The 21,180-nt window shown below is 41.0% G+C and overlaps 1 protein-coding gene across 2 annotated transcripts; it reads right to left on the reverse strand.

The window, feature by feature from the left end:
• Positions 1–8,938: 8,938 nt before the first annotated feature.
• On the reverse strand, positions 8,939–21,180 carry Hccs (holocytochrome c synthase). 2 transcript variants are annotated; one of them, XM_074062563.1, is made up of 7 exons: positions 21,006–21,180; positions 20,316–20,393; positions 17,907–18,058; positions 14,261–14,409; positions 13,000–13,119; positions 11,243–11,329; positions 8,939–10,677 (listed from the first exon to the last, which is right to left on the reverse strand). In XM_074062563.1, the coding sequence occupies exons 2-7, from the start codon at positions 20,335–20,337 to the stop codon at positions 10,479–10,481; spliced, it is 729 nt and encodes a 242-aa protein (XP_073918664.1). In that variant the 5' UTR covers positions 20,338–20,393; positions 21,006–21,180; the 3' UTR covers positions 8,939–10,478. The 2 variants fall into 2 exon arrangements, with proteins under 2 accessions (XP_073918664.1, XP_073918663.1); XM_074062562.1 differs by having other exon boundaries at positions 20,316–20,466.

Raw genomic sequence — 21,180 nt, forward strand, 5'->3', positions numbered from 1 at the left:
TAATAAATGAGCTCACATGTTGTTCTAGACATACCCTTCATTATTCACAAATCCAAGTGTGACAATTCTAGGGCTGGCAGAATGGCTCAAGTGGTGGAGTGCCTGCCTTGCAAGTGGGAGGCACTGAGTTCAATCCCCAGTACTAACAAGACAAAACAAAATGTAACTGAATACTTGGGTTGGGGATTTGGCTCAAGTGGTAAAGCACCTGCCTGCCAAGTGCAAGGCCCTGAGTTCAAACTCCAGTACTGCAAAAGAAAAAAAAGAAAGAACTATAAAATAATAGCAATTCTATACATATCTTTATATAGCTAAAGAGCTCATTTTTAAAATATTACATGGTTTGGGGACTTCAACTCAGTGACACAGGACATTTAGAAATGTCTAATTACATGTTGCAAGTAAAAACCTCATTTCCTTAACTGTCAGTGAGAAAGTGATTTTCCACATGACTGAGACTCAGTGTTGGGCACGCATTGCTTGACACAATCCTTGTCAGTTGCATCTGCTCTATAGGCCTTAGACGCCTAATTTTATTTGGGGCCACAACAATAAATTCGAGAAGTGTCATGTAATGTAATGTTTCATATTTGGGAACTGCTTGATCTTCAGGTTCTGCCCAGCATCTCTGCTACTGGCTTAGACTCAAAAGATTTGCCTATACACCTGCGTTCTTCTTGGCTATCCACACTCAGCCAAGGTTTATAAATAAGACCCACAGCAAATCCTATTTGATTGTGGCTTGCAGGTGGTTTTTCTGTGTCACCTACTTTCGCCCTACTCCTGTGTTTTGTTGTTTTGAGTTTAACCATGGTCTAACCAGTTCTTTCCCTTCCTTCTGAACTAGACTACCTGATATATGAGACTCTCCTTTCTGTCATATTTGTGCTGTCATAGTCCTTTTTTTTACAACTTGTAGATCAAATGAGGTTAATATCTGTCAAAAAAGGTAATGAAAGGTATTCCCAGCTCTTAATAGTACTAAAACAGGCAGCACGGAAAACAGAGCTCAGAATATCTCTTTTATGTATCTCAATATTTGTTCCCCATTTCTCTTTGTCCATTTAAGCCCCATGACTGCATCTTCAGCTGAGTAAGTGAAAGCTGATTTTTGAAATGCCTTCATCATATTGAAAATGAGTGTTTTTGAAGCACACACAAGACCCAAAGACCTGAGTGAAAACCAAGTTCATTTATAACACCCTGTAACATGTGATACAATAGCTGACAAGAAAAAATGAAATGCCATCTCTTTCAAGTTGGACAAAACCCCTTTGCCAGGCTGTTCCACTCACTTATTCCTAGCGAGTAAAGAGATACTAGAATAAGAAGAAAGTCACAATGTGCCACGGATGTCTCCATGTCCATGAATACTCAATTACTGTTTTTGTGTCTCTGGCAAAGGGACCAGAATGGTGATGGTAGAAATGGTCAAATATGCATTTGTCTTTATCCCTCTAAGTAGCTATTAACATATGTTTGTTGTGGGTTTTTATAGAAAAAAAGAATTCTTATAGCAATGGGGTGTGTGCAAGTTGGGAAATTTCTAAATAAACCCAGCTTGCTTCTTTTCTCATGCACATTTTAATACACATCTGTTTGGCAGAGAAACAGTGTTGGGGCTACATATAAAGAGATGTCTGAACAAATTCCAGACCCATGGTGACTATTAGCCTGATAAGCAAACTGCAGGAGGTGGATTCTATTGAACCAAGAAAGGAAATGGCTGAAGAAGAGTCTCACAGAGATTAAAACAGGACATCTTGGCGAGATAGAATTTTAAAATGAGACTAAATCAGCAACAAATCTTCTTCAAGAGACAAAATACAAACCAAATGAAAGTTTTGATAAAAGTTGGAATTCTTTGGAACAGTCTAGGGACAGATGGCAGCCTGGTGATGCTGAACTGCAGAGAGTGGCCTCTGGGTCATGTGCACCCGACCTGATGTGGCCCTCAATCCTCCAAGGTGCAGAAAGGTCAGAAGATTCTGCTCAGCCTACAATGACCATCTCATCCCAGTTTGCCTGGAAATGTCCCAGGTTTAGTAAGAAAAGTCCCACTTCCCAGGCATAGGCCCTGCCATTGCCTGGTAGGGTGGGGACAGGTGGGTTAAGGACACAGGACACTTGACCCTGGACCCTCTCAAGTAGGGTCACAGAATAAGATACAGGGCACCCAGTTTTATTTGAATGCCAGATAAACAATAGGTCTATTAGTATCACTAATACTCAAAAGTGATTCACTCTCTGATGTACTTATATTAGGATATTAAAAGACATCCTTTGTTTATCTGACATTGAAGTTGAACTGAGTACCTCTTTACTAAATCTGGCAACCCTAATCTACAGTCTTGATTTCCCACCTGGTTCCTAGTGACCTGCTTGCCATTCTCACTGAGTGTCCAACGGTGTCTTCAAAGTCCTGAAGGACCAACTGCGTGCCTCTGCTGCTACCCTGAGCCATGTTCCCACTGGTCACCCCTCACTCCTTCGGCTATAGTGCCTCTTGCTGTTTCGCACCCAAGGCCTCACCCGTGATCCGTCTTGTCCTTGTAGTGCACAAGTCTGCTCTTGTTCTATCCCTTTGTCTCATTCTGGCTCTCATCCCCTTCCTCTTGGATGACTGCAGCAGCCTAGTGCCTCGTCCCTCTCCTCCACACTACCACCATTTATAGTTCTGCCAGAGGCAGTGGCTGCTTAGAAACCAGTGAAGCTCTCCTTCTCCTCTGGTCTACAGGACAAAGTAAATGCATGTTCCGTGATGACAAAGACACACTCCACAATCTGGTCTCATCCATTGCTGGCTCCTTATCTCCCTCCAACATGGAACCCTATACTTTGGCCTCATACAGAAAATTCTCCATTCTCATCCACAAGATGCAAGTTCACATATCCATTCCAAGGGTCTCAAATGTTCTTTCCTGCTTTTCCTATTCAGTTGAACACTGTTTTCCTTGCAGAATTAGCTCGAATCTTCCCTTTGCACAAACACAGCGAATTCCAGCTTATTCTGGCCCTTAGCACAGGAGTTAGCCACGTGAACAAGCATTACCGTGCCTTTTTGTTGCTTTATGATTTTATCTGGAGGTTGCTCCCACTCTGTCCTTAAAGGTGGGGACTGTGTTTTTTTTTTTTTTTGGTACCCCCTGGACTGGGCAGAGAGCTGCCACCTACTTGTCATTTGATAAATGTTTGCTAAGCATAGGTATGTAAATAAGATCAAGTAGCTTACTGTGTAGTGGAGAAAAAGTGTAAGGTCATCAACTCCCAGCAAATGCAAAATGCAGGTATATTTTCTCAATGGAAAGGTTTGGAAAAAAAAAGAGAGTCTGAGGAAACGCTGGTGACAAGCACAAAGACGCTGTCACTGAACCAGCACTCCCTTGGGTGCTCATGATGCCTCACCTTTCCTTCTCATGATTGAAATGTTAATGGTAAAAGTGAATGTATTATTTCTGTGCTTCCTGGTTAGTGCTCAATAAACCCTCTGTGACTAAATAAACAATGACATTTCAAGGTTTGGGCTTCAGAGGGAGAACAAAGTTTGGTTCCTGCTCTGTCCTTTAATGGCTAGTGACCTCAGGCAAGTTACTGGAGTGGGCTGACCCTCCATTTTCCAAGTGTAGTCGGGCTGAACAACCAGGATTGTCCTGAGGGTTACATGAGGAAATGCCCAGGATAGAGTGAGCTACATAACAAATATTCAACAACACAATTGATGTCCCTTGTGAGATTATCTTAGAAACAAAATTGGGAACCTCTGCCATGGAATGCAGGTACTACTGGCTAACTTTTATTAATGACTTCTAGTCTGTTTCTCACACATTAACTCATGTAACCCCCTAATTTTTCAGAAGCCACAATTGACTCAGAGAGATGTCAAATGAGTTATCCAAGACCACACAGTGAGAAAGGGGTAGAACCAGAATCTGGTCACAATCCACCTGCTGTTTGGATAATGATGAGTCCATGAACAGAGCTCCATGGTTATTTATTGGCGCTCTCCCTTCCTCCTTAAAGAACATGGCCCGCCCAGCTGGAGGATCACTGGGGGAGAACTCCTGCCTCTGGGCTGATCAGCATCTTCATGGGAGCAGTTCAGGACTCCCGATGTCCTTCCTGTTTCCTACTGAAGTAAGAAAAATGGAAGCTACAATTAATAAAAGTCAAAAAGGGGTTGTTTTTTGAAAATCACGGGGGAGAATGGGTTGAATTATAATTAATTATGTCCATTTACGTACTTACTAACTAAAATGACTTGCACTTAATTACATTCTATCATTGTCTTCAAACAGACTTTTTTTGTTTGTTTCAAACAACTACAAAAGCCATGTGATGGTTTCATTAGATCAACTGATTGGTTGATGACTATCTGTCCAGCCAATATTGATCAGGAGCCTACTGGCTGCCCAGACCAGTGCAGGCCTCTGGGTTTAGAATGACAGATCAGACAAGCCCAGATCTTACTTCAAGGATGTCTTAGCCAAGGAAATGGCCACTCTTGTGACCATTTGTAAACGGGAACTATAAGAACAACAGCAGATGCTGACCCCAAATCCAGAAAATGTCACACGTTAGTACCTGGTAAGCAAACCATAAGTTATTGAACAAATGAATTAACAGATGAATTCATCAATCCAACCATCCATCCATTTCTCTCTCCCAGGATGAAAAGTCAGAAAAACACCAACTATAATACAAAATGCTCCTGCATTCTGAAGTGAAACACTTCAATAGGAGAGAGAATTTCTAGAAATGATACAAACAGCTGTGGGAGAACTTGGCAGAAATCAGGGATGTTATGTTTGCAATGAGTGTGAGCTCCAGGGCAGTTCACAGAGAAGTCCACACTTATTTGAATGCTCTGATAAAGCTGTCTTGAAATTTTGACAAACCCTTCCCTCTCCCATAATCATTCATTGGACCCTGAAAACAATGTAGACAGCCCAGATCACATTGTTTGCTGAATAAAGAGAAGGACCCAACTTTAGAACAGGAAGCCTTTTGTCACACAGGCAAGCCAACCTGGGAGCCAAGGTGGTAAAGGACCTTGGCCTGAGGCCATTTCACAAGCCAGTGGCAAAAACAGAGTGCGAGTTCAGGTTCCTGACTCCTCCACAGAGCTCTTTCCCATCTGGATATTATTTCAAAGTACGAACCAACATGAAAATGTATCTTGCACTACTCCAGTGTGCAAATGTTTCTGATATACAAAACCCACTCACATATCTTCTTCCATACATTTCTTCCTTTCTGTCTTTCTATTTCTGCCATCAGATGTTAGTCTTCTTCCTAAGGAGTCACAATTTCTCTGGCATTAACTTCTACTGTGTGGCTCTCTTGCTGCTATAGTCTGACTTTTATGTCACCCAAACTGATAACCCCAAGGTGACAGTACTGGAAGGAGGTGGGGACTTCTGGGAGGTAAGGTCAAGTCATGAGGATGGAGGAGCAGAATTAGAACACTGAGAAGAGATCCCAGGGACCTCCTTTACTTCTTCTGACATGAGAGGACACAGCAAGAAGCACCATCCGTGAGGCGGAGGGTCCTCACTGGACACGGAATCTGCCACACCTTCATCTCAGACAGACTGCCAGCTTCCAGAACAAGAAACCAATGTCTGGTTTAAAGTCCCTACCCAGTCAATGATGCTTTATTATACAACCTGATCAGACTAAGACACTGCCTAGATCCAAGATCAAATTGGAACTTTGAAATCAAGCCATAAAACAGCAACTTTTCTGCTCCTAAAAGATGTTGCAGCTGTTTTCCAGGATGCAGGCATGGAACCCTAGGACCTGACCTGAAAGGACTTTGAGAACCTTGCAGAACCAAAGTCTCTGATAAGCAGAACCTGAAGAACGAGAACAGGTCTTGCAGAGCTAAATTAGAAGCAAGAGGGCCCTCAACAGCCACAGGACAAACCTGAATGATCTGAAAGTTCTACCTGGACCAGTGAATCAGGTGCAGACTATTCCAAGACCTCCGGTTACAATAAATCAGCCATCCACTGCCCCTTACCAGCTGCTTCGGTTCCTTTGAACTGACTTCAATTCCTTTCCAACTGACTGGGGAGGCCCGTTTGAGCATGCCCCCTGTCTCCTTGTCAGTCGGCCTTCAACAAAGCTTTTGCTTTCTGCAAAAACTTGGCGCCATGGTGTTGTCTTCCACGCATTGGGCCGCAAGCCCTTGTCCTTCCACACAATGGAGTATTACGGGTTGAATTGTGTTGCCCCACTCCCCAAGATGTTGAAATCCTAACTCCCAGTACCTATTAATATGACTTTCTTTGCAGGTAATCAATCAAGTTAAGGTCTTTGGGGAGGGGCCCTACTCCAATGTAACTGGTGTCCTTATAAAAAAGAATTTGGGGTGCAGAGATCCACATACACACAGGAACATCAAGTGAAGATTGGCATTACAATGCCATTAGCCAAAGAACCACCAGAAGCTAACAAAGAAAAGTCATGTGTGACCCTGCTTATACCTTTGGCCTCCAAAACTGTGGAGAGAATACATTTTTGTTGTATAAACTACTCCCATCAGTGGCATTTGGTTATGGCCACTCTGGCAAACTAAGATGGTAAGCAAAGGTCAAGAATCAGGGACAACTCAGAACACCTTGTTTGCTCAAGGGAGTGGGCACCACTAAGGTGATTTCTTCTTGAGAGCATAATTCACATAGAAGCAGTGCACAGTACAACAGGGGTTTCTGGAAAGCCAGTCTGGGGGACCATTGTCATCACCCATTATCATCCTGCTCCATTACCATCACCTACATAAGTCATGGGAGATGAACTTTCCAAGAAAAAGTTTGTTATTAAAACAAAACATGGTAAAATGATACACCATTCAGAACTGAAGGCAACAGGGGGACCTGGGGGAAGAAACAGGGAATACACAAAACTGGAAACGTGATGTTTAATTTCCATTTACCATTTGCTTTCCCCTCTCCTACTTGGAACTTTGACCCACAGCTATGTGAATATTTGGCTATTGCAAACACAACTGCAAAGATGGAGGTGGGTGGAAGCTCAAAGCCCTCAAAGGATACCAGAGAAAAGGAGGTCCAAATCATCACTGAACCAGCATCAGCATCTCCTGAGAGCTTGTTAGCCACCCTGGACCTACAGGATCAAGAACTCTGGGCTGGGACCCAACCACCTGTGTTTAACAAGCTTTCCAGGGGATTCTGATCTACATGGAAGTTTGAGAAGCATCTTGCTGGGGAAATTACACAAGGGAGAGATGGTGGGGAAAGACAGCAAAATTCCAAATAATGCTCTAATGCAGAATTTTGCCTGAACAGTTTTGAATCACACTTTAAAAAACTCCAGCTGAAACAGGAAGTCATAAAATGCTAACATGTGAGATTTTAACTGAAAGCACACAAATCTCATACATCATTCCCTAGTTTTTCAACATGGAGCCAAGGCCACTTGCTTTTCTGGGTGCTGTGGGTCAGCAATGCCACTTTATCCCTCTTACATGAACCATGTCCATGGTACACTAGCTAAGACTCCACTTCCAGGTTGCTTTTTAAAACAGTAAATTTAAGAGACTGCAAAGCAGTGAGCAAAGAATTGTTCTGCATTTGTATAGCACCTTCCCAACCCTCCCCAGCTTCCAGGCAATCTTACCCTCTCTACTAATTGCTATTTGTAGACTTGATTTCTGCATTTACGTTGCAACATTCTAGATTAGAAAGCACAAGAGCTTAATAGTAATCTTTATTTTTGTCAAGTAGGACTTGCCTACTAAACCAAATGTTACCTTGTTGGGTTTATGTAGTTAAAAAATATCCTCTTTGGTGATTTTTTTTTTTTTTGGTGTTCACTGGGGTTTGAACTCAGGGCTTCATGCTTGCAACACAGACACTCTACCTCTGAAGCCATGCCTCTAGCCCCAGCCTTTAGTAATTTTAAATAACATAAGCAAGTACCTAGATAGCCGGTAATACTTAAAATTGACCCAAATCAGGACTAGGGCCTGTAGTTAGCCTTCTAGATTCTTCTTCGGGGAGTAGAGCCAGAGAATGGTAGATTGTGGAGTGTGTCTCAGCACTTTTTTCTGGCCTTGCCCCAAAATCTCAGTCATTGCTGATCATGTAGTGATGGCTGACAGTTACTGAGCATTCACCACCTGCTGGCTCTGCTCTAAGTGCTCTCACGCATCACCTCACAGTACTTGCAAAACCCCTCTGCTAGGTTTGCTCCATTATTCTCATTTTACATATGTGAAAACTGAGGCCCAGAGACAGTAAGATGACAGCACTGTAAGTATGCCATCTGCCTTTAGGACACAAATCCTTCATCACCACACATGCAGCCTCAAGCCTATGGCAGCACAAATGATTGATCACACAATTCTGATAGTCATTGTAAAGATGAGACAGGAAACACAAATTGCTTTACTTTCACTAGGAAGCAATAACTCTGGTAGAGGATAAATCATATTGGTTATTAAAGAAATTGATAACTACTCAAAAATACTTATGTGAATTTGCATGCCCCCCACTACCTCCATTTCATTTAGACTTCCCTCCATAAGACTGTGAGTTCCCTGCAGGTTGAGGATATGTGTTTTGCAACTGTGTATTCTCAGTACAGTGCAGATATGCAACCCCAGTTTGAGGTTCCTAACCCTTTATCTGCCAATACTTAGATTGACATACAGTAAATCTAAGTATGTTCTGATTCAGAATGGTGCTATTCCCACAGACAAAAGTTTAAAACCTTAGAGATCAAAAATTAAATTATATATAAAGACTCCTATCAGAGAAGTCCTGATCCCTGAGCAGGCTCAAGTGTAACCTGGACACAAAGTAGCTCTGAGTATCCAGTAGCCTATAGTCTTTTCTGGAAGTGGTAGATGGGTATACAAAACTGTTGACCTTGTCATCAAATTCACTTAACATTTGACTTTCGAGACCGTCTGTCTCAAAAAATGCCATTTATTTTCAGTTTCCAGTTACAATGTTTAGTTTCTCATAATACTTTATCCTATATCCAATCAATAGCATTTAGGAACGGAAAAAAATAAACTAACAGTCATTATTTTCCTGTACAGTTAAAATATATATGACTAACACATGAGAAAATGGCTGCCTCAAGTGGGAAGACTATAACATTGTTTTTGTAAAGATTTCATATCTGGAAAAACAATTAGTAACTAACTATAACGTTACTATGAAAAGATTTTCAAAACCTGTTACTGATTGGATATATTTAAAAATACAAAAATTTTGACTTGCAGAATTTAAAGTTGTTGCAGTTTAGAAACTTCATGCAAAACTGACACAGCAAAGAAATCCATAACCAAATTAATCACTCAAAGACTGCCAACTTCATTTACTAATTTAACACTACAGGATAAATTAAAGGACTTAATATTATCAATACTTAAAAAAAAGCAATAGTCACTTGTCACATGCTGCTGTAATTAGAACAAGCAGTTTATGAATTATTGATACAAAAGAATTTCAACAGCAAATTTAGTTTCCTTAAAACAATAAAAAATACCGAGATAGTAAACTGATGCAAACATTCTACATCTGAGAAAAATATTTTTGTTCTGAATTTTAACAGCCAAGTATAAACACGTTTTAGAGAGGGATGGACCATCACTGCCACTGTGACTTGAGTTAGGCTTTAAAGGTTTGAATTAGGCTGACTGGGAGAAGGTTCCTAGGACGGGGAAGAAATGGGACTCAAAAGTTGGGATAACTTGTCAAATGCCAGGGACAATGATATTTTTTAGGAGCAGTTACATATTAGAACAACCAGAATTAGAAGCATAATATTTTATAAGTTAAAATAAATGTTCCAAAGTGTGTGCATCATCACCTCACAGTAGGCTGAAACTTCTGTACGAAGGTCTAGTCTGAAAAATTCATGTAAGCAAGAACTTGGAGAGCTAGTCCACGCCTTAGTCTTGTTTAGTGCATTATTACCTCTGCATTGTGTTTAGGGTCACTATTACATTGTAGGGACTTTAGAAATACTACTCACTTTTTAAAAGCCATGATTATTTCTTATTTGTAATGAACAGTTTGAGTTGAAATGTCTGACCAGGTAAAAGCTTGAGTGTCACACTGACTTTTGGATCAGTATTCCTGAGAAAACAGTAAGCAAAAAAGCAGACTTTATTACTTTTTAAAATCTCTTTTTCACAAACTGTTCAGTCTTTTGTAAATAAGATACACAGGTAATATTACAGTTAAAAGAAAAACTGAGAGACTGCTTTCCACTCAGTTCAAGTGGGAAGAAAACTTAAAATGATCTGCTAAAAACTGCAAGGCAAAAAGGCAACTCAAAAGTTAATGGAACATAGCATCCTTCACTAAGTGAAGGATCAAGTGTGATTACCCACTTGAAATTCCCATGACATCATGAGTGCAATTCAATTTGGGATAAATAGTTTAATGTATCTCTCCAAAAAATAGTCTATATCTTTTTCATCATGAACAAAACAGTGGTTATGAAGTCCAGCGCCACCAAGCGACCTTCATTCTATCCCACACTGCAGAGAGCGAATCGAAGGCGGGACGCACATCCAGAATGGTAAACTGGTAGTCCTTGTTGACCTCGCCACTGTCATAGTAATCGATCACATATCTAACTTCAGTCCCACAACGGTTGATGATCCAATCATGCCTGTCGAAAGGCAATTCATACCTGGAACAAAAGCCCAAGCAAGCTATAGTGAGTGTTAAAACAGCACTGTTGCACTGTACTTCTTCAAGCAGTGAGAAAGACTAAGAAGCAGTACATGCCTGCTCTCAGCATCAAACATCCAACAGGGAGAGTGGGACTCAGAGAGTTCAGATCAAATGACAGCTCATCTGTACAAAAAGGAACAAACCCATGAGAGAGAGACCCAGGTCAGGAAGGTCAGCTGGGAGGCTGCAGAAATTCAAGTGTGTGCTAAGAATCCCAACTATACTGAAAGAGAAGGGGAGAAATACTAAGTTGAATGGACTCATAGACCACAGGGGGATTAAGAAGATGGATCCAACACTCCAGAAGAGAGCTCAAATTAAATCTAAGAACTAAATAGGAAGTTAGTTACTACACCCTAATAAATCTATCTATCAATGAGCAAGCCTCAAGGAGAGGAAGAAATCCAGAGCTGGACATTGAGTTTTAGAAGATAAGAACACCGAGTTAAGAACTGCCTTTCTTAGACTTGGATTTTTGTTGCCAAGAGAAAGGTGTCCTTTACTTGAAGAATGACACTTACCCCATCCAAGAACGAATTCTTGCCCTTGGTGAATATTCTTTTGCTTTCCCTCCAAATCGGATCAGTGACGGACCACAAGGACACTCCCTAAAAACCCCCAAATAAGAAAAGTCATTTCAAATATTTTCTTTCCTTTGACAAATGTAATACTCCAGTTTTTGAGTAATACGTGTTTTTCTGTATGCATTTCACATACTATCACATTTATAAAGAAAGGAAACTTCTAAGACAACTCAAGGAAACTGGCCCTATTTGGAACATTCCTCTTTCCTTTTAGATAGGACGTGGCTCAACTTCCCTCCCTGAAGATACCTGCCTTGGTTCCTCAGCAGAAGCCAGGACCCAGGTTCTATTTGGGACCTGGGCATAGACAAGTTCTCAGAAAAAACAAAAAAGTGCTAAGAACAGTATCCACGGGTATATGGTTGCAAGAAGACCACCACTGACGAAAAACTGAGAATGCTCAGGATATACAGAATTCAGTACTGTAAAATCACTCAAATTTGCCTATACCCTACATACAGTAGGCCTGAGCATCCTTAACTTGAAACCACATGGAGTAGGTTACATCACTGTCACAAAATTACTGGTATACATATTGATATTGCTCACAAAAACTATATCTTATTTTATGCTCTTTATCTTGAATACTGAATGCTTGATCCATTTTTCCCATAACACCACTCAAATTCTGCTAAAAATGTGACATGTTTCAACAAATCTGAAATTTTCACTTTATCACTTAAATTGATCAAAGTATGTGCCCTTTTGCTTGGGAGGATTGCCATAACTTTTACCTTGTTTGGGGGGCACCACTCGCTTTTGGGGAGGCAGATTTTCACAAAATTAAGGGCAGGCAAACACTCAGCAGATCACACAATAATTTAAACATGACTGATAATAATGTGGGCCCACACAGGAATTTAAAATTTTTGTTTTTGAAATTTCTTTTTATTTACTTATTTTTTAATAGTGTACTTAAGTTAGTCTAGCCCCACTTCACTATTCTTCCCCAATGGAAGGGAAAAGGCACTCAAAACATGAGGTTCGTTCTAACAGGATTTAGTGAATGCTGCTGATAGAACAAAAATACCTTTCCCATCTCCCTTGGGACAGACAATATTTTACTATCTCCTTTCTTACATGCTCTGCTTTCAATGGACTGCCATCCTTCTCCCAATGAGAGATGGGTTCTAGGCCCCCCTCCCCGCCACCTTGAATCCAGGCAGGCTTATGATGCTGTGGGTATTCTGAGCTAGGTCAGAAAAAAGGAGATACAGCTTCCGTCTGGTGCTTTTTTGAAACTCCAGCTCCCAGAACCCAGCCATCATGATGTGAGGAGGCTGAAGAAGTCAGTTATAAGCCACAAGCAGGTATTCTGAACAACTAGCAGCACCACTTTCCAGACAAGTAAGTGGTTGTGCCTTCAGACGATTCTAATCCATACCTATGAAACCAACCCTGACCACTACCTCAGCAGCTTAGGCCTCAGACATCAAGCAGCAGAGACAAGCCATCTCTACTCTGTTCTATCTGCATCCTGGACCCACTGAGTATGGAAGCCTAATAAAATCACTGCCTTTTTTTTTTTACATGATTAAGGAGTAATCTGTCTCACAACAATGGTCACTGGAATGTGCCTGCTACACAAATGAGTAGTAAATTATTTCAATAAAATGCTAACAATATAGAAAACTGGTAAGAAATAAAAAAAGATGCTGAAAGGAATTTTTTTATAAGATCTCAAATATACTTACCGAGCATGAAGGGCTTCCCACTTCAAAATCTCCTTCCAAGCCTGTTCATTATTCTGATTGTGAATTTTAATGATATTATACATATCTTTCTGACTAATATCCTCATCCTTCCACTTCCACCTAAGAAAGAGTATTTGGTAAAATTTTAAAGATATCACTAATAATGCCAAAAATTAACCCACATATTCATAAGATGATTAAACATTACCCTTTATGGAAGACCTAAGAATGCTTATTTACTGTGAATTTAATGGATCTAAGATTCCTTTTGAAGATTTACTCATTATCGTGGAGTAGTGTTATAAATCCAAAGCTAGGGCACATACACTAGAATCAAAGATCAAAGATACACTAGAATCAAAGATCAAAGATTCACTTTAATCTCATTTCACTGAGTCTTCAAAAGCCAAATTTAGGGAACCATCTATTTTTTTAAGATGACATTTTTCTAGTTGATACCATTGATAAATGATTTCCCAACTCTTTCCAAGCATGTAATAGTGTTTTTTTTCTTTCTTTTTTCTCAACTGTTACTGGCTATGAGGGTCAATTTTATGGGTCAACTTGATGGGGCCACAGAGTGCCCTGACATTTGGTCAAACATTACTTCTGGGTGTACCAGTGAGCGTGATATGAATGATATTAACATTTCAATCAGTAGACCAGATAAAGCAGATTGCAATGCTCATGTAGGTAGGCCATATCCAATCAGCTGTAGTCCTAAATGTAACAAAAAGGCTGACCCTTTCACAAGGAGGGAACTTCTCTTGCATCTTTGCTTCAACTGAGACATTAGCCTTTACCTGTTTCTGGACATGAACTAAAAAGTCAGCTTTTCCTGGGTTTTGAGCCTGCCAGCTTTCAGAGTGGAACTTACACCATCATCTCTCCTGGTTCTCAGACCTTTAGACCTGACTGGAACTATACCAGCAGTTGGTTGGGTTGAGTCTCCAGTGGCTAGCTGCAGATCTTGAGACTTGTCAGTTTCCAGAATCATGGGAACTAATTCCTTGTAATAAACCTCTTCTTACACTCCCTGCTATACACATATACATCTATCCTGTTAGTTCTGTTTCTCTGGAGAACTCTGACTTTGAACACTGGCCTTGTACTTATAGTCTGATAATTCTGTTGCTTATTATAATAATTAACTCATTAAAAATTACTGTATGTTTTCGACGTAAAAATCTCTTTGACATTTCATTCTTAGATAAATTTGACAGGCAAACTTATGTTGTAAATAGCATGCTCACTTACTTACCCTTTCCTTAACATTGCATTCCAGAACATCTGTTCAGAAGGATAAACCCACTTTTTCTCTGAATCTGCTCTCGGAATGGATGACTCCTCTCTGGCAGTAGACAATACAAATGGCTGGTCTGGGGCCGGTGTTTGATTAGGTGGTGGCATCTAAATAAAGTCAGTGGGTTTGTTTTTTAAATGATAGCAATATGATATAAAAACAAGCAATACAACAGTACTTACGGAAAGCAATGCATCACAAGCGTAACACAGTTCCTATTAAACCAGTGTCATCAAAATTCCAAATCTCACAGATTTTCTGGCTGTCTTGGAGAGTCAGAATACTGAAGAAGTTTTTCCTCATTGATTAATTTCTCAAAAATGGTAAATAAACATTGTGGCTAAATTTTTGGTCTCTTTCTCCCTTGAGGAAATTTAGAAACAATGCCATCAAGGAAAAAGAAAAAAAATCTAGTAACATGTTCTACAGGCATTTCCAAATCCCTTTTTATAACAGGGTTTTCAAAATGAATGCTCACTCCTCTTGAGGAAAAGTACAATGCTACTTTCTTTTGACACATCCTTTACTTTTTTGATCCTGTTTAGGCTTCTACTCTTTGCACAGCAAAGTATTTTTAACAATGCCAAAACAGAAGATGGGGAAGAATCCCTTCTCTCAGACAAAGGTCAGCAGTAGCACTGGCTTAGGCCAGGATCTCTAATTCTTGGCACTGCTGACTTTGAGAGAGGGCCAATTTTTAGTTATGGGGGTCTGTTTGAGCACTGTAGGATGTTTAGCATCATTCGCAATCTCTACCCAGTAGCACTCATCCTCTCCAGTTGTGAAAACTCAAAATGTCTCCAGACATAGCCAGCTGTCCTGGGGGAGGGGAGGGATGAAATTTAACCAAGCTGAGGACCCAAGTCTACAGCTTCCTTTTGTATTAGAAGTATGAAGTATACTCCAAAAGATATACATTAATGGTTAAAAATCTCAGCCACAACATGGCCCCTAATTAGAATGACAGCAGGAGATGCATATGAGATTAAGCACTACACTGATTACTTACACCGTCACCAAAGTGTGTTTAAGGATCCAGGTCTGAGGTGGATAGGATTCAGTATTGGCTCTGCCACTTCCTAGCTAAATGATATGGGGCAAATTGCTCACTCTCTCACTCTCAGTATCTTCAGCTCTAAAATAACGATACTAAAAATACTAAGTACACCAAGTTGCTATGAGGATTAAAGAAGGCCATGTATGGTGCTCAGCTGAAATGCTACAGAAATGAGCAAAAAAAAAGTTATTGTTATGAATATTCTCACCATACATAATTCTCCCTTGGGGTAAAAATCTAGATCTGTAAAATTCTAAAATCTGTGTTCTGAACCTCTAGGCCACTGAATATAATCTAGACCAGAGGTCTCCTCGGGGTGCTCTTGGCAACAATGTCTAGAGACGTTTTTGGCTATAATAATTGAGAGGAGAAGGTCCTCCTCGGCATTTAGTGGGTAAAGGCCAGGCGGATGTTGCTACATATCCTCTGGTGCACAAAACAACCCCCACAATAAAGAATTATCACGCCCTAAAGGTCAATACCACCAAGCATGAGAAACCCTGATCTTATCTAACTTCTTCAACACAGCAGTTTCATTATAGCTGGGAAAGATCATTACAGAGGTTTGACCACAACTCCTTTCCTGTTCCTAAACCTAAAGTCTGGGATATTAGTACTTCTCAAGTAACCATGGACTTTCCTCCATAAGTGAGCGAAATTATAGTCACCTCCTTTTTAAAATTGTTATTCTCATTTTACTTTTAAAATTTAAATTTTTTATTAGGATATATTCATTGTATGGGGGGATTCATTGTGACAATTCCAAATAGGCTTATATTTATTGTACATTGGTTATATCACCCTCACCATCTCTCCCCACCTCGATCCCCCTCCACACCCCACTTCAAGCAATTGCAGGAGGTTTCACTGCTCTATTTCATACAGATATATGAAGTCTATCAACTATATTCCCTCATCTTAATCTCCTTTGTTCACTCCCCCAAGTACCCTTCCCCAACACTGTTACCAATTTTAATAGGGGTTTCTCGATATACCCCGCTGAGTATACTTTACTTTGGTCTGCTCGACCCCTTCCATTGCTCTCCCTTACCTTTACCTCCCACCCCCATTTTTCAACAGCTTTCAATACATATCCTTATATCCTCTACCTTCACAGATGTTATGTTTTATGGCATTACTGATGCTCTATCATTCTTTTTACCTTTCCCTCCTTCCCCTACTTCCATAGAGTAGTTTCACTATTACAAACATGTTCTACATATGAGTTTGTATATGATGTTTGTTTTTGTGTATAGTTTATCTTTTGGATCTGTCATGTGTGGAAGATAGTCACCTCTTTTCCTATCTCTGATCTTTTTGAACATGAATCACTTGATAGCAAAAGCTGTGACTTATTGCATGTTTGTAACTTCTAACCTAGAAGAATCGCCAGCATACTGTGGGCACTCTAAATATCTACTAAATAAGCAGTAGACAGGATGCTTACTGCTTCATCCATTCTGTGTGTAGACAAGTTCCAGTGCTACCAAGTCTTGTTCTACATTGCCTTACTGTATATTTCACCAGACATAACCCACTGGTCCCTGGGCATTGCACCAAGATTGTCTTCCACACAGACCTTCAAATATGTAGACCAGCAGACATTAGCAAACTGTTTCTGCCAAGGGCCAGATAGTAAATAGTCTTTGTTTTCAAATGATAGAAGAGTCCATCTTAGCAGTCTGCAGTTTGTCTTAGGAGTCTGGCTTTGTGGGCCATATGTTTGCTACAATTCAACTCTGATGTTTTTTTCTGTAGTGTGAAAACAGCAAAAGACAATATGTAAAGAAATGAATGTGGCTGTGTGTCAAGAAACCAAAACAAGGTGGGCTAGATTTAGTTGGTAGACCAGTTTGTCTTGATGTGCATACTGCTATCATATCCCACTCCCCTCCTTTCTTTTCCAGACTAAATATTTCTAGTTCCTTCAAATGTTGCACGGTTCACTAAAATTTCCAAATTTTCTTGATAATCCTGTGGTTCTCTAAAATAAAGATCCAAGTCTGTCTCTCCATTGAAATGTGATTCTAAACATGAGACCAAAATTCCCTAGGCTGTCTATCATAAAATATAATGAAGTAACAGCTACCTTTTTCTCGACACAATTAAATTTGCTGGCAGCCACATGACCCTAAGTTACTCTAGTGATTAACATGAGGCTGGTTCCCAACTGTGCCTGAAGAAGCACCCCAATCTTGCACCATGTCTAACAAGGTCTCCCCCCAGCAAAACATCTTACAACCTCTAGTTATACTCCTTGAGGAATCTCTTGCTGCCATCTAATAACTCTCTTCCACAAGCAAATAGTCATTTGGTAGAGCTTATTCTTAAAAAACCTACTCTGGCTCTTTGTACTCCCTATTTTCTTTTCCAGCTACTCTCTGAAACCTGTATTTCATAATACTATATTCTAGATTTCCACTGTGGATGTAATACCAAACTTTGTTTTCAAAGGACAGAAGAATCTATTCTAGCAGTCTGCAGTTTGTCATAGGAGTCTATATATGTATAAAATGTTCCAGGAAGAAGGGATGAGCATGGATTTACCAGATTTGAGGGATCCAGGTTCTCCTTGTTCTTAGCCACAGCACCAGTAACAGGACACTCCACATATTCATACGCACGTTCTTGGTGGGCAGGCACACATGATGCTTTGCTCTCACAAGTTGAGCCAGATGGTGCTGCACTCATTGGGCAGCCTAAAATAATAAAGTTTAAAACAGTGTCATCACTAAGGTTAGGGCTTTCTCACTTGGGACCCCAAAGAGCTAAAGTTCTGACCACCAGAGGAAAAACTGGGTTTCTTTTGTTTAAAGTTGCCAAACTCTAAGCTAGCTAACATTCCAAAATCCTCAAAATGAAGAGAAGGTTCTATAAATGTACTTTCCCTTTGAAAGAGAAATATGCACCCATTCTCTGATTGTGTCATGTCCCCAGCAAAAACACACAACAATAACAATCTGCAATCTGCGGCTGGGAACTGGTGGAATGACCTAAGTGGAGGACGGGCTGCATTTCACTGGGTCTCTTTGACTTCCTGTCATTAGTTTAAGACAAGCCTAGTCCCAATCAGGATGCAACTGTAGTCTGGGTGTCCCTTCCTGATACATTTCCTCAGGTACTGAGGACAAGAGCAGAAAATGAGCAGAAGAGACTTCACAAAAGTTACTAGAGAAAAATCTCAATGCAACTCTGCTTGGGCTTTGTTCCAACATCAATAAAAGGCTCAGAAAACAACCATTTGGCTAAAAGGCTCTTCCTTGTCAGTAGGCAGCAAGAATTTAGCAAGAAAATACATTTAAAGAAAATGTTCCACGACCCATATAGGACCCAGATGCTTCTTAAAGGTGCCTGGAGAGCTGTGGTCCAGGATAACAGCTGCTCTGTAATGTAATCCTTGTCTCAGGCAGCTACAGGAACTATGGAATACACTGATGGCTGGATGTCATACACAGAGAAAACGAGTTCACTTCCTTAGGCCTCTCCTCCCAGGGCCTCATTCCCTCACACTCTGTGCAGCTGCCCACTTTAGGAGTGAAGGCACACTTGCTATACCTTCCCTCTCTACCAATCAAAACACCTCCCTTTCCAGGACACTGATTCTAGCTTGGTGTCAAGAAAAAACAGTGTTACATTTTTCACATTATATAGCCAGTAGCTCCTTTGATTTCCTACAAATACATTCTTTATTAATGCAAGTAAGCCAGACTGACAGCTCTCTAGAATAGACAGCAAGTGCAATAATACCAGAAAAAAACACTCCCTGATCTCCCTAGGGACAAAAGCTCAGAGCAGGAGCACACCTGCTTTGACTGATCTGTCTCAATTCTTGGAAGAAGAAATGCCAGAACAGCACTGGATCTGTCCTTGTCCAAGGTTGCAGAATTTTCACCAGCCTTGCACTTACTAGCTATGTGACTTGAAATAGTTACTCTGAGCTTTGGTTTCCTTGACTAAAAAATAGGGAGCAAACCTACCTATCTTCTCATCTCATTATGAAGATGAGAATTTAAGCTCCATCTGGCAAAGGATTTTTGTCTATTTTGTTCACTGCTGCTTCTCTCTCAATGCAGAAACAAATAAATAAAATTCAGCAGTTCTTGGCACAGAATGAGCAGTGGCCTGTTAGAGTGGGCTGGCTGACTAAGGCAAGGAATGAATGACCAAGCTGTAAGCATTGGCACTCAGTAAGCATGCCACATTGACTCTGTCCCTCACAACTTACTGATTCAAGGCAAATTTTAACAGGAACAATCTAAAGCAAACATGCACTAATAAAAGGTAGACCACTTTTTCATTTCTACCTTTGCACTGAAAGAAGGGGCTGCAAGTCCATTTGTGATGGCTAATTTTTACATAGGTGGGTACTGCAATGGAAACAGGAGTAATATTTATTCATGACACAGTTAGATCTAGACCAAGGTTTCTCAACCTTGGCATTCTTGGTATTTGGGGCCAAATGATTTTATGTTGGGAGCTGCCTGTGCATTCTACATTGTTTAGCAGCATCTCTGGTCTCTGCTCACTAGATGCCAAGGGTACCCTTTCCTCTCAGTTGTGACAACCAAAAATGTTTCCCAACATGGACAAATGTCACCTTAGGGGTTGGAATATGGCTCCCCCCTAATCCTGATTGAGAGCCAATGATGTAGATACAGGAAAACTTTAGAGCCAGAGCTGATTTATGGAGCATTCACTATGCTTTCATGAATTATCGAAATTAATCATCATGAAAATCCTGTGAAATATTATTATAGCCTCATCTTCAGATGATAGGCCGAGACTTTGAGAAGTAACTTGCCTGTAATCACATACCATGTAAGTGGCAAAATTAGGACCAGCCCCTGGGCACCTCACTCCCAGGCCTACAAGCCTCACTAGCAAACTATAATGCCTCTTCCTTTAGAACCTTTTAAGAATTCTTTGTTTTGATTTTCTAGAGAAAGGGCCAAGTACCTTTCATTTTCCTTTCATGCATTGGGCATCCTGAAGGTTGTGATGCTGGCTGATGATCTGAAGCATTTGGGGTCTGAACTGAAACAGATGGAGTGGATGCTGAGGAACCCATGGATGGAATCGATGTTGACTCCCAAATTTAACTTTCCAGCTGCCAAAGCAAAGAGATTAATGCAGATGCTTAGACTCCAACAATTTCCTTGGTATTCTGAACCTGGCCAACCCTGGCTCTTCCTCTTCCTCATTCCCTACAAACCTAGCAGGCAGGACACTCACTCTATGACACAGCTTTGATATACTGCCCGCTTTGGGAAATACAGTGACATCTATGCCACCCCAGGCACGTTTCTAATAAAGTAGAAATTTGAAGATTGAGGGGAGGTGGCTTCTGAAAAAACACGTTACAGAGAAGGGTGGAGGCCTAGGGGGAGGAGGAAGGTGGGGGAAGGGAATCCTAGAGGTGATGGTACGGAAGGGGGAGGGGAGTCACACTAAGCCCACATTCGAACCCTAGCCCCGGGGCCGTAGCGAGGATTTGGAGGTCTGGAAAGGGTATAGCGTAAAAATGGAAATTCGAGAATGGAAGGGACAGAGAAGGACAGGGCGCTGCCAGTCTAGGCTGCACGTCCCACCTGCTCCAGCCCGCGATCCCCAGACCCCACAAGCCATAGCCACCACGCCCTTCCGCACCTGATTCCTGCCCTGGCTGCGCCAGGCAGTGGCTCCGTCTCTAATCGCCAACTGAAGTCCAGAGGGCAGAAGCCTGCCACCGCCGCCACAGCCGCCTTTCTCTCACTGGGTCACCGCTGTCTCCGCGGTCACAGCGGCGTTCTCAAGCGCAGCTTTTTCCTTTTCCGAAGGCGGA

Source organism: Castor canadensis, chromosome X (assembly GCF_047511655.1).
Source record: "Castor canadensis chromosome X, mCasCan1.hap1v2, whole genome shotgun sequence".
In the NCBI taxonomy this organism is placed as follows: Eukaryota; Metazoa; Chordata; class Mammalia; order Rodentia; family Castoridae; genus Castor; species Castor canadensis.

Excerpts from the sequence above, each read along its gene's own strand:
- Hccs (XM_074062562.1), bottom strand. The coding sequence starts at position 20,427 with ATGGGTTCCTCAGCATCCACTCCATCTGTTTCAGTTCAGACCCCAAAT. Across the intron at positions 18,059-20,315 it reads GCATGAAAGGAAAATGAAAG|GCTGCCCAATGAGTGCAGCA; the intron begins GTACTTGGCCCT and ends TTATTATTTTAG. Across the intron at positions 11,330-12,999 it reads TGGGAAGCCCTTCATGCTCG|GGAGTGTCCTTGTGGTCCGT; the intron begins GTAAGTATATTT and ends GGGGGTTTTTAG.